The sequence below is a fragment of the Scyliorhinus canicula genome, chromosome 4 (genome assembly GCF_902713615.1).
Source record: "Scyliorhinus canicula chromosome 4, sScyCan1.1, whole genome shotgun sequence".
Lineage (NCBI taxonomy): Eukaryota > Metazoa > Chordata > Chondrichthyes > Carcharhiniformes > Scyliorhinidae > Scyliorhinus > Scyliorhinus canicula.
In genome coordinates, this window is record NC_052149.1 from 138,727,749 (window position 1) to 138,739,919 (window position 12,171).

Consider the following 12,171-nt stretch of genomic DNA (forward strand, 5'->3'; position numbering starts at 1 on the left):
ATGTACCTTGTGCTGACATACGTCCATGCATACTGTGGTGTACACAGACACACTGCTCATGTACACTATGCTGTACATACTGTCCATGTACAGTGTGCTTCACTGACATACTGTCCATGCACATTGTGCTGTACACATGGACACATTGTGCTGTGCACAGTGATATACTGTCCATCCACCTTGTGGTGTGCACACTGATATACTGTCCATCCACCTTGTGCTGTACACATTGACATTGTGCTGTGCACACTGATATACTGTCCATGTACATTGTGCTGTACACAGACATACTGTCCATGTACAGTGTGCTTCGCTGATATACTGTTCATGCAAATTGTGCTGTACACAGACATAATGTCCATTGTACTGAACACACTGACCAAGAGCACAGTGCTGTACACTGTCACACGGTCCATGCACTGTGTGCTTCACTAACATGCTATCCATTTCAATTGTGCTGTACGCACTGTCTATGCACACTGCTGTACACACTGACATAATGTACATTGTACTGTACACACTGACCATGTGCACAGTGACATACTGTCCATGTACATTGTGCTGCACACACTGTCCATGTACATGGTGCTGTACACACTGTGTCTGTATATTGTGCTGTACACACTGTCCATATACATTGTGCTATACATTGTCAAGTGCATTGCGCTGCACTGTCATGTAGTCCATGTACATTGTGCTGTGCACACTGATATACTGACCATGCACACTGTGTACACATTATCCACATTCATTGTGCTGTACACACTGGCCATGTATGTTGCTGTACACACCGACATACTGTCCATGTACACTGTGCTGTACGCATTGACATACTGTCCATATGCATTGTGCTGTAGACACTGTCCATGCACATTTTGCTGTACACATTGACACACTATCCATGCAAACTGCTGTAGACGCTTGCATTGTACACAGGTTGTCCATGTACACTGTGCTGCACACACTGAACTGTACAGACACATTGTCCATGTAGATTGTGGTGTAACACTGACATATTGTCCATGTACACTGTGTTGTGCACACTGACATTGTCCATGTACACTGTGCTGTGCACACTGACACACTGTCCATGGACACTACTGTCACACGAACACATTGTCCATGGACTGTGCTGTACACTGACATATTGAGCTGTGCACACTGACACATTGTCTATTGCACACTGTCCATGGACACTGTGCTGTCACACTAGCACATTGTCCATGGACTGTGCTGTACACTGACATACTGAGCTGTGCACACTGACACATTATCCATGTACACTGTGCTGTACATTGTCCATTTCTCGCCCGAGCTCCAACCTTTGACCTCAGCTCGAGGCCAGCCTGTGATGTCTTCGCCCAACGATGAGCTGCTCTTCGCTGATTGGTTGGCCCAGGTGCAGCACTATTGAACCTCCGGGCTGCCATTAACCGGATCTGCCATCGAGGTCCTGGTTTCAGTGAGCAGCATTCACGCGCCGTCTCCGGATCCAGCTCTGGCTGCAGGAGGGCAGGCCCCGGGAAAGCGGAAGTGTGTTCCTTCAACCTCCTTCCCTTCCCTTCCCTCCCCTCTCTGCTCTGCGTTCCGGGGGTTCCTGGAAACGGCGGACTGACCGGAAGTGAGTGTGGAGAAGATGGCGACGGGTGTATCTGTCTGGGGCAGCGGGAGGAGGAGCTGTTCCCAATGGAGAGAGCAGGCCCTAACACTCGGCAGCTGGGCGCTGCTTCTCATCCCCTGCCTATGCCTGGGACCGGCCGCAGGTGACATGACGGACGGCAACAGCGAGCACCTGAAACGGGAGCACAGTCTGATGAAGCCCTATCAGGGTGAGTGCAACAGGGAGAAGGAGCTGGACTCCACCCTGGGATTGGAGTCTGAGAGTTGGACCTCTTCCCCCCCCCCCCGCCCCCAGAGTCAAGCCTCCAGAAAAATGTCCACAAACCCAAAGTACTGTAGATCCCGACAATCTGAATTAAAAACATAAAGTGTTGGAAATAGTCAGTAGCTCTGGCAGCTTCTCAGGAAACCAATGTTTTAATTTAATGTTCTTTAATCAAAACGCTCATGGTAACCTTACAATCCGCGATTGAATTATGTTCCAGGACGTTGTACTTTTATGGCTGTGTTAATCCACATTGCTTCTTTAAACAGTCTACATCCCTAAGTTGCTTAGCACCTCAAGCCCACTTAGATTCTTATTTTCTAAGGAATAAGTGATCCTTGTTACTCCTACCACTTTACATGTACCTATATTTCAGAATACTTGCCACTAATGTCTTTTTGTATTTTGCCATAGGAGTCTTATTTAACAGCACCTCAAAATTTGTTGTAGTTTGCAATTTTTTATACTTAGGGCAGCACGGTAGCACAGTGGTTAGCACAGTTGCTTCACAGCTTCAGGGTCTCGGGTTTGATTCCTGGCTTGAATTACTGTCTGCGGAGTCTGCACTTTCTCCCCGTGTCTGCGTGGATTTCCTCTGGGTGCTCCGGTTTCCTCCCACAGTCCAAAGATGTGCTGGTTAGGTGGATTGGCCATGCTAAATTGCCCTTAGTGTCCAAAAGGTTAGTTGAGGATACGGGGATAGGGTGGAGGTGTGGGCTTGGGTGGGGTGCTCTTTCCAAGGGCTGGTGTGGACTCAATGAGCTGAATGGCCTCCTTCTGCATTGTAAATTCAATGATCTTCAATTGAATCCAATCCAGTTATGTAAATAGTGAATAACAGTTCCAGCACTGATCTCTGTAGAAAATCACTACCCACCTTCCACAGACCTGAGTAGCTACTTTAACCCCATTAGGTTTCCTGGATGGTAGTCGCTTTGCTATCCATTGTGCCACTTGATACACATGTCTGACTGTGGTCAAAACTCCATTATGTAGTTCCTTATGAAAGACTTTTTGAAAATCCAAATATATTGTGTCCACTGCATTACTGTTGTCATTGAGTTAGAGTTTTACAGCACAAAAACAAGCCCTTCAGCCCATCGTGTCGCCGTTGCCTGTCAAGCACTTATCCTAATCCCATTTTTCTGCACTTGGCCCATGGCCTTGTATACTATAGCATGCCAAGTGCTCATCTACATGCTTCTTACATGTTGTGAATGTTCCAGCCTCTCCCACCCTTTCAGGCAGAGTGTCACATTCCCAACCGCTGGGTGAAATCATTTCTCCTCAAATCCCTTCTAAACCCCTCGTTATTGACTCCTCAACTGAGGGGAGAAGTTCATTTCTATTTGTCTTTTTTATGTCCCTCAATCAGGTCCCCCCCCCCCCCCCCCCCCCCCCCCCCCCCCCCCCCAACCACCACCATCGCCACCACCACCATCGCCACTACCACTGCACACAGTACGCTAGCTGTTGCCTCATGAGCACTTTATACAGCTCTATCATAACCTCCCTGCTCTCGGATTCTATGCCTAATAAAGGCAAGTGTCTCATATGCCTTCTTAACCACCTTATGTACCTGCTGCCTTCAGGGATCTTTGGACATGAACCCAAGGTCCCTCTGCACTTCCTGATGTCCTACCGTCATTGTGTATTCCCTTGCCTTGTTAGTCCCCCCCCGAATATTCCTTTAACTTCTCCAAATAATTTAATGAAGTTAGTCAAGTTTGACTCTGCTGTTTGAAATCCAGGCTGATTATTTTCATTATATTTTCACTTTTAAGATGCTTTCTAACTAAAATCCTTGTGTTAAAATCCCAATGTCTAGTTCCAGCAGCAGAGGAAAGAGGCCCTGAATGACATGGCCAAGGTGGTGGCCATTGAGAACTGGGATTGAGCGAGTTGAGCACAGGCTGGATTCCCAGGACTAGGCAAATCAGAAAGTGGAGGAGGTAGTGGGGTAGCATGAGGGGCAGATGGCCCCGCTGGGGCGGAGTTGGGAGTGATGTGGGAAAGCAGAAGGAGCTGAGTGAGAAGGTGGAGGACATGGTGAACTGCTCCAGGAGGCAAAACATGAGAATTGTTGGGATGCCTGAAGGCAATGAAGGTGCGGAGTTTGTGGCGAGTGTGCTGGGGAAGTTGATGGGGAGGGGATCTTTGATTGGCCTCTCGATGTGGACCGAGCGCACAGGGCGCTGAGGAGGAGGCTACAGGTGGGGGAGCTGCCGAGGGTGATGGTAGTGCAGCTGCGTCGCTTTTTGGATAAGGAAAAGATCCTATGATGGGCGACGCAGACCAAGAAGTGTACCTGGGAAGGGAATGAACTGCGGGTCTTCCAAGGCCTGGGTGCAGAAGAGGAGGGCTGGGTTCAACTGGATAAATGCTGCCCTCTTTGAGAAAGGGGTAAAGTTTGGAATTTTATACCCGGCCCGTCTGTGCGTGACATTCCAGAAACAGGAGCTCTATTCCTGGAGGAGGCGACGGACTTTGAGGGACAATGGACTGGGAAGAATGAGGACATTGAACTTTGGAGATTTGTGTGCTTTGTAAAGTGTCTGGGGGTGAGTATATCGGGGCAGGTCTTGGTGGGGGAGCAGTGATGGTGAGTGTGCCTTTTGTTCCTCTTTGGGTGGTGGCAGTTGGGATGATCCGGGGTGTATGGCCTATTGGGAAGGGCTCGATGGCGGTAGACATCTGTGGGGCGAATGACCCAAGCTCATAAAGGGAGATATGGCTGATCGGCAGGGGAAATGGTCACTTGTGATCACGCATCTGAAGAATTAAAAAAAAATAAAATTTAGAGTACCCAGTTCTTTTTTCCCAATTAAGGTGCAATTTAGCATGGCCAATTCACCTACCCTACACATCTTTTTGTGTTGTAGGGGTGAGACACACAGAGAGAACATGCAAACTCCACAAGGACAGTGACCATAATCCGGGAGCGAACCGGGGTCCTTGGCGCCGTGAGGCAGCAGTGCTAATCACCACGCCACCTTGCCGCCTTCATTTGAAGAGTTTGAAGGCGGATGTGGTATTTTTGCAGCAGACTCGCCTGAAGATGGAATCAGACAAGGTTGAGAAAGGGATGGGTGGGGCAGGTGTTTCATTAAGGACCGGATGTGAAGACAAAGGGAGCGGCAGTGTTGGTCAATAAGATAATAATAACTTCCTGTCACAAGTAGGCTTAAAGTAAAGCCCCTAGTCACCACATTCCACGCCTGTTCAGGGAGGCCGGTACGGGAATTGAACCCGTGCTGCTGGCATTGTTCTGCATTACAAGCCAGCTGTTTAGCCCACTGTACTAAACCAGCCCCGATAGAGTTATGTTTGAGGTGGGAAGCATTGTGGCCAACCTGGGGGGTAGGTATGTGATGGTCAGTGGGAAATTGGAGGGGATGTTGGCAGTTCTAGTAAAAGTTTCTGTCCGAATTGGGATGCCCGAGGATTTTATGAGGTCGGTGTTGGGGAAGATTCCGGACCTGGACTCACGTCAGTTTATTACGGGGGGGGGGGGGTGATTTCAATACGGTCATCGATTCAAGCTTGGACCGGTCGAGTCCCAAGTCACTGATGGTGTTGGCCAGTAGCTAGAGAGCTGAGGGGGCTCATGGAGCACGTGGGGAGAGGGTGGACCCGTGGAGGTTTGGGAGACTGCTAGAAGGAGTTACATACTTCTCCCAGGTGTACTGCCAGATTGACTTTTTTGTGATGAACAAGGCATTGCTGGCCGGGGTGGCCGACTCAGTATAATCAGCGATTGTGGTTTCCGACCACGCGTCTCACTGGGTGGATTTGTGGGTGGTTCAGGGGGACTCTCAACAGCCACAGTGGAGGTAAGACGTGGGGTTGCTGGCGGATGAGGAGATGCGTGAGCAGGTGCAGGTTTCTATTGGGGCTATGTGGAGTTGAATGACACGGGGGAGGTCACAGCAGTCACGTTGTGGGTAGAACTCAAGGTTGTAGTTGGAGGGGAGTTTATTTCGATTTGGATGCACAGGGAGAAGACGGAGTGGGAAGAGAGGGCAAAGCTGGTGGATGAGATTTTGAGGGTGGACAGGAGGTATTTGGAAGCTCTGGAGGCAGGGTTGTTGAAGGAGAGGCAGAGGCTTCAGATGGTGTTAGGGTTAGTCACTACAGGGAAGGCAGTGGGATAGTTGCGGTGGGGCAGTGTATGAGTACAGGGGAAAAGCGAGCAGGAGTTTGATCCATCATTTGGGGAAACAGGCAATGGCGAGGGAGATCAGTAGAGTTAGAGATAATAAGGGTGGACTTCCGGTGGCTGTGATGGAGCAGTAAGCCACACATTTGGGAGCTCCCGTTTTAAAGAGATTTTTCGGCTCTTTTGAGAGCCCAAAACGGAAATTTTTCGACGTCTCCCGGTGGGGGAAGGTGTGCTGAACGACTTTCCCTGCAGTCCATGCCTCGAACTCGGAGTGGAAAGGGGGAAAAAACAGCAGCAGCTCCTCAGAAAAAACGGGGGAAGGGATCCAAGATGGCCGCTGACAGAGCTCCAGAGGAATGGAGACTCTGTGCCCAGGAGCAACAAACTGATCTCCTGCGCTGCTTTAAAGAATTCAAGGATGAAGTACTGAGCTCTCTGCAGGAAACGAACGGAAGGCTGTCAGAGATTCAGTCCACCCATGGTGCTGCCATCGAGAAGTTGCAGACGCAGGCCACTGAACGAGAGGAGGAGGCCGTGGTCCTCGTGAGTAAGGTGGAGGGGCACGAGGCACTCCACAAGAAGTGGCAGGAACGCTTCGAGGAGCTGGATCACCGCATGAGGCGGAAAAACCTGCGGATCTTGGGCCTTGCGGAGGGGCTGGAGGGATCGGACCTGACAGCCTATGTGGCTGTAATGCTGAATTCGCTAGTGGGGGCTGGGTCTCTCCATCTGCCTTGAGCTGGAGGGAGCGCACAGGGTGCTGGCCAGGAGGCCCAAGGAAGATGAACCCCCCGCGTGCGGTGCTGGTGAGGTTCCACCGGTTCAGTGATCGGGAGTGTGTGCTGCGCTGGGCCAAGAAGGTAAGAGCAGCAATTGGGAGAATGGGGTAGTGCGGATCTACCAGGACTGGAGTGCGGAGGTGGCTAAGTGGCGATCCGGATTTAATCGGACGAAAGAGGTGCTTTATAGAAAAAAGATAAAGTTCGGAATGTTGCAGCCCGCGCACCTGTGGGTAACTTATTTGGACCGGCACCATTATTTCGATTCCCCGGAGGAGGCGTGGGCCTTCGTGCGAACGGAGAAACTGGACTTGAACTAGGGGTTGGGGGTTGCGAGGTCGGCTGTAAGATATTAGTGCTGGATTCTGCTGTTGCTGTGTTCTCTTTTTCTTTTTTTTTTCTTCTTGTTTTAGTACTTTTGCAATTTTGATATGGTTATTTACGGAGGGGTTGTTCTGCTACGTTTTTGTTTTTGTGCTGTGGGGCATTGTTTGGGCTGTGTATCTTGAGGGGAGGGTCGGGGGGGGGTATGTTGTATTCTATGTCGGAGTGGGGGTATGGAGTGGGGCTGATATTTGGGAGCTGCGTCAGAAAGGTGTGGTGGGGCAGGGCGAAAGCGCGGGCTTTCCTCTGGTTTCCCGCGCTGCGGGGCTGGGGGGTGGAGACGGTGACGGGGGAGGCGGGGCCTTAACTGGTTCTTCCCCGCGCTGGAGCTGTGCAAGGAGGAGGGATAGATTGGGGGATGATCCCACTTCGGGAGGGGTCGGGCTATTGGCAGGAGTTTCCGGGGTCAGCAGAAGTTAGCTGACCCACGGAAGTACAATGGAGGACGGTTCGCGGCTGGGAGGGTTCCCAGCCTGGGGGGGAAGGGAGAGGGGGTAAGGGGAATACCGGGTTGCTGCTGGTAGGGTCAAGAAGGAGCTGGTGGGGGCTGGGGGGACAGAGGTGAGGGGTTGTCGCTATGGGGACGGGGTCGAGCAGGGGGTGCTGGCCTGGGGCGGACAGTCGACGGGCTATGGCTAGCCGACGGGGGAGGGGGGCGGGACGCCCTCTGATCCGGTTGGTCACTTGGAATGTAAGAGGGTTGAATGGGCCGGTGAAGCGGTCGAGGGTACTGGCTCACCTGAAGGGGCTAAAGGCGGATGTGGCAATGCTTCAGGAGACCCACCTGAGGGTGGCGGACCAGGTCCGCCTGAGGAAGGGATGGGTGGGGCAGGTTTTCCACTCTGGGTTGGATGTGAAGAACCGGGGAGTGGCGATTCTGGTGGGGAAAAATGTTTTGTTTGAGGCATCGGAGGTGGTGGCGGATAAGGGGGGTAGGTATGTTATGGTTAGGGGCAGGCTACAAGGAGAGAAGGTGGTACTGGCTAGTGTGTATGCCCCAAATTGGGACGATGCGGGCTTTATGAGACGTACGTTGGGATGGATCCCGGATCTGGAGGCGGGAGGTCTGATCATAGGGGGGATGTTGGAACCAATACGGTGTTGGATCCTTCACTGGATCGGTCCAGCTCTAGGACGGGTAGGAGGCCGGCGGCAGCCAAGGTACTGAGAGGGTTTATGGATCAGATGGGTGGAGTGGACCCATGGAGGTTTGTGAGGCCGAGGGCACGCGAGTACTCTTTCTTCTCCCACGTACATAGGGTCTACTCTCGGATAGATTTCTTTGTGGTGAGTAGGGGACTGATTCCGAGAGTGGAGGAGGCCGAGTATTCGGCCATTGCAATCTCCGACCACGCTCCGCGTTGGATAGAGTTGGAGATGGGGGAGGTGCGGGACCAACGTCCGTTGTGGCGGTTGGATGTGGGGTTGTTGGCGGAGGAGGAGGTGTGTAGGAGGGTCCGGGCAAGTATTGAGGGGTACCTTGAGGTGAATGATACAGGGGAGGTTCAGGTGGGGATGGTCTGGGAAGCCCTGAAGGCAGTAATTCGTGGGGAGCTGATATCCATCCGGGCACACGGAGAGGAGTGAGAGGGATAGACTGGTGGGAAAGATGCTGGAGGTGGACAGGAGGTATGCAGAGGCACCAGAGGAGGGACTGTTGGGGGAGAGGCGCAGCCTGCAGGCTAAATTTGATTTTCTGACCACTAGAAAGGCGGAGGCACAGTGGAGGAAGGCACAAGGGGCAGTGTACGAACATGGTGAAAAGGCGAGTAGGATGCTGGCTCATCAGCTCCGTAAGCGGGATGCGGCTAAGGAGATTGCTGCAGTGAGAGACAAGAGTGGGAATGTGGTGCGGAAGGGGATAGAGGTAAATGAGGTCTTCAAGGACTTTTACGGGGAATTGTACCGGTCGGAGCCAACGGGGGAGAGGAGGGGAATGGAGAGGTTCCTTGACAGGCTTTCTTTCCTGAAGGTGCAGGAGGAGAAGGTGGAGGGGCTGGGTGCGCCGATTGAGCTGGAGGAGCTAGTTAAGGGGATCGGGCAGATGCAGTCAGGGAAGGCACCGGGGCCGGATGGGTTCCCGGTGGAATTTTATAAAAAGTTCGTGGACCTAGTGGGCCCCTTGCTGGTGCGGACACTCAACGAAGCGTGGGAAGGGGGGACTTTGACTCCGACGATGTCGCGGGCGCTGATCTCGTTAATTTTAAAGAAGGACAAGGACCCCCAGCAGTGTGGTTCATACAGGCCCATATCTCTCCTCAACGTGGATGCTGAAGTGCTGGCAAAAATCCTGGCCACCAGGATAGAGGACTGTGTGCCAGGGGTTGTGCACGAGGACCAGACAGGTTTTGTGAAGGGAATGCAGCTGAACACGAATGTGCGGAGATTGCTGAATGTCATCATGATGCCGGCGATTGAGGGGGAGGCAGAGATAGTGGTGGCGCTGGATGCGGAGAAGGCCTTCGATAGAGTGGAGTGGGGGTACCTATGGGAGGTGTTGGGGAGGTTTGGATTTGGTGAAGGGTTCATTAGATGGGTACGGCTGCTATATGAGGCCCCGATGGCGTGCGTGGCCACGAATAGGAGGAGGTCGGAGTACTTCCGGCTTTACCGAGGGACCAGGCAGGGTTGCCCCCTGTCCCCCTTGTTGTTTGCACTGGCAATCGAGCCGCTGGCGATGGCGTTGAGAGATTCAGAGAGGTGGAGAGGCTTGGTGCGAGGTGGAGAGGAACATAGGGTGTCGTTGTATGCCGACGACCTGTTACTGTATGTGGCGGACCCGGTGGGAGGGATGCCGGGAGTGATGGAGTTGCTAGCCGAGTTTGGGACCTTTTCAGGTTATAAATTAAACTTAGGCAAGAGCGAGGTGTTTGTGGTGCACCCTGGAGACCAGGTGGAAGGAATTGGTAGGCTCCCGCTTCGGCGGGCAGGGGAGAGCTTTAGGTACCTGGGGGTGCAAGTGGCCAGGGACTGGGGGACTCTCCACAAGCATAACTTTACCAAACTGGTAGATCAGATGGAGGAGGAGTTCAGGAGGTGGGACATGCTGCCATTGTCGTTGGCGTCAAAATGACGGTGCTTCCGAGGTTCTTGTTCCTTTTTCAGTGCCTGCCCATATTTATCCCCAGGGCCTTCTTTAGGAGAGTGACCGGCAGTTTTCTGAGCTTTGTGTGGGCACATGGGACTCCGAGAGTGAGGAGGGTGTTCCTGGAGCGAGGAAGGGATAGAGGCGGGCTGGCGCTGCCCAACCTTCTGGGGTACTATTGGGCAGCCAATGTGTCAATGGTGCGTAAATGGCTGATGGAGGGGGGAGGGGCTGCGTGGAAAAGAATGGAGATGGCGTCATGTAGAGGTACGAGCCTGGGTGCCATGGTAACGGCACCGTTGCCACTCTCCCCTAAGAGGTTTACCACGAGCCCGGTGGTGGCGGCGACCCTAAGAATCTGGGGACAGTGGAGACGGCATCGGGGGGAAACAGGGGGCTCGATGGAGGCTCCACTGGGTGGCAACCATCGGTTCATCCCGGGGAACACGGATGGGGGATTCAGGGGGTGGCAAAGGGCGGGCATCAGCAAATTGAGGGACCTGTTTATTGGCGGGAGGTTTGCGGGCCTGGGGGAACTGGAAGATAAATTTGGCCTTCCCCAAGGGAACATGTTCAGATACCTGCAGGTAAAGGCGTTTGCTAGGCGACAGGTAGAGGGATTCCCTTTGCTGCCCTCGCAGGGGACGATGAACAGAGTGCTTTCGGGGGTGTGGGTAGGAGAGGGGAAGGTGTCTGACACCTATAAGGTAATGCAGGAGGTGGAGGAGTCGTCAGTGGAGGAGCTGAAGGCTATATGGGAGGAGATACTCGGGGAACAGATTGAGGACGGGACTTGGGCGGAGGCCTTGGAGAGAGTCAACTCTTCCTCCTCATGTGCGAGGCTTAGTCTCATCCAATTTAAGGTGCTGCACCGGGCCCACATGTCCGGGACTAGGATGAGTAGGTTCTTTGGGGGTGAGGACAGGTGAGGACAAGAATGGGGTATTTGAGGCCTTTTATTGAAGGCTGTACGGGAGCCCCTGGCTGGGGTGGAAGGAATGTGGCAGTTCCTGGATGGGTTGGAGTTCCCCATGGTGGAGAAGGGGCTGGATAAAGGCCTGGGGGCCCCAATTGGGCTGAGGATCGTTTGGGGGCGACGCAGGCGAGTAAGGCCCAGAGGGCGGATGGGTTTGCGGTAGAGTTTTATAAATAGTTTGGTTTGACCTGGCGCCATTACTGGTGAAAGCATGGGAGAGGGGGGGGAGCAACTTCCCCTTACATTTCCGACATCCATTTCCCTGATTTTACAGAACGCTAAGGATCCAGAGCAGTGTGGGCCGTACCGCCCGATATTGTTATTGAATGTAGGTGCCAAGTTATTGGCGAAGGTGTGTGTATTGCGGATTGAGGACTGTGTGCTGGGGGGTAATAGGCGAGGATCAGATGGATTTTGAAGGGTAGGCAGTTGCTGGCGAATTTGCGGAAGCTACTCAATGTAATCAAGGGTGTCTTCAGAGAGTCAGGAGGTAGTGGAAGCAATGGACAGGGAGAAGGCTTTATATCGGATGTATTTGTTCGAGCCGCTGGGGCGGTTCAGGCAGAGGTTTGTGGATTGGGTCTGGCTGCTATATATTATGGGCCAGGTTTTGGAGAACACCAAAGTATATCATGGAGTTCACCTGACCCACGACTTTGAATAGATTTTGGTTATGGGGAGCACAAGGGACCACTTTCCAAGTGTTATGCAACAGAGGCCTTCAGTATTTTTAAACAAAACAATGTTTATTCTATGAATCCAGTGAACATTTTATAAACACACAGTAAACAGTTTATCAACTACCAACACAAATAATCCCAACCGATACAATACTCCATAGGTAACCCTTAATAACTTTCCTAACAACATCCATAAGTCCAATACCCTTTTTAACAAAGA

The 12,171-nt window shown here is 52.4% G+C and overlaps 2 protein-coding genes across 2 annotated transcripts in view; one reads left to right on the top strand and one right to left on the bottom strand.

The window, feature by feature from the left end:
• Positions 1–1,526, bottom strand: part of LOC119965037 (eukaryotic peptide chain release factor subunit 1) — a 153,247-nt gene extending 151,721 nt beyond the window's left edge. The window contains exon 1 of the mRNA XM_038795251.1: positions 1,323–1,526. The gene's annotated coding sequence lies outside the window, so the exon portion shown is untranslated. The remainder of the gene's footprint in view (positions 1–1,322) is intronic.
• A 35-nt stretch (positions 1,527–1,561) lies between these two features.
• lman2 (lectin, mannose-binding 2) overlaps positions 1,562–12,171 on the top strand; it is an 82,113-nt gene continuing 71,503 nt past the window's right edge. The window contains exon 1 of the mRNA XM_038795254.1: positions 1,562–1,829. Coding sequence (XP_038651182.1) covers positions 1,637–1,829 — 193 coding nt within the window. The 5' untranslated portion in view covers positions 1,562–1,636. The remainder of the gene's footprint in view (positions 1,830–12,171) is intronic.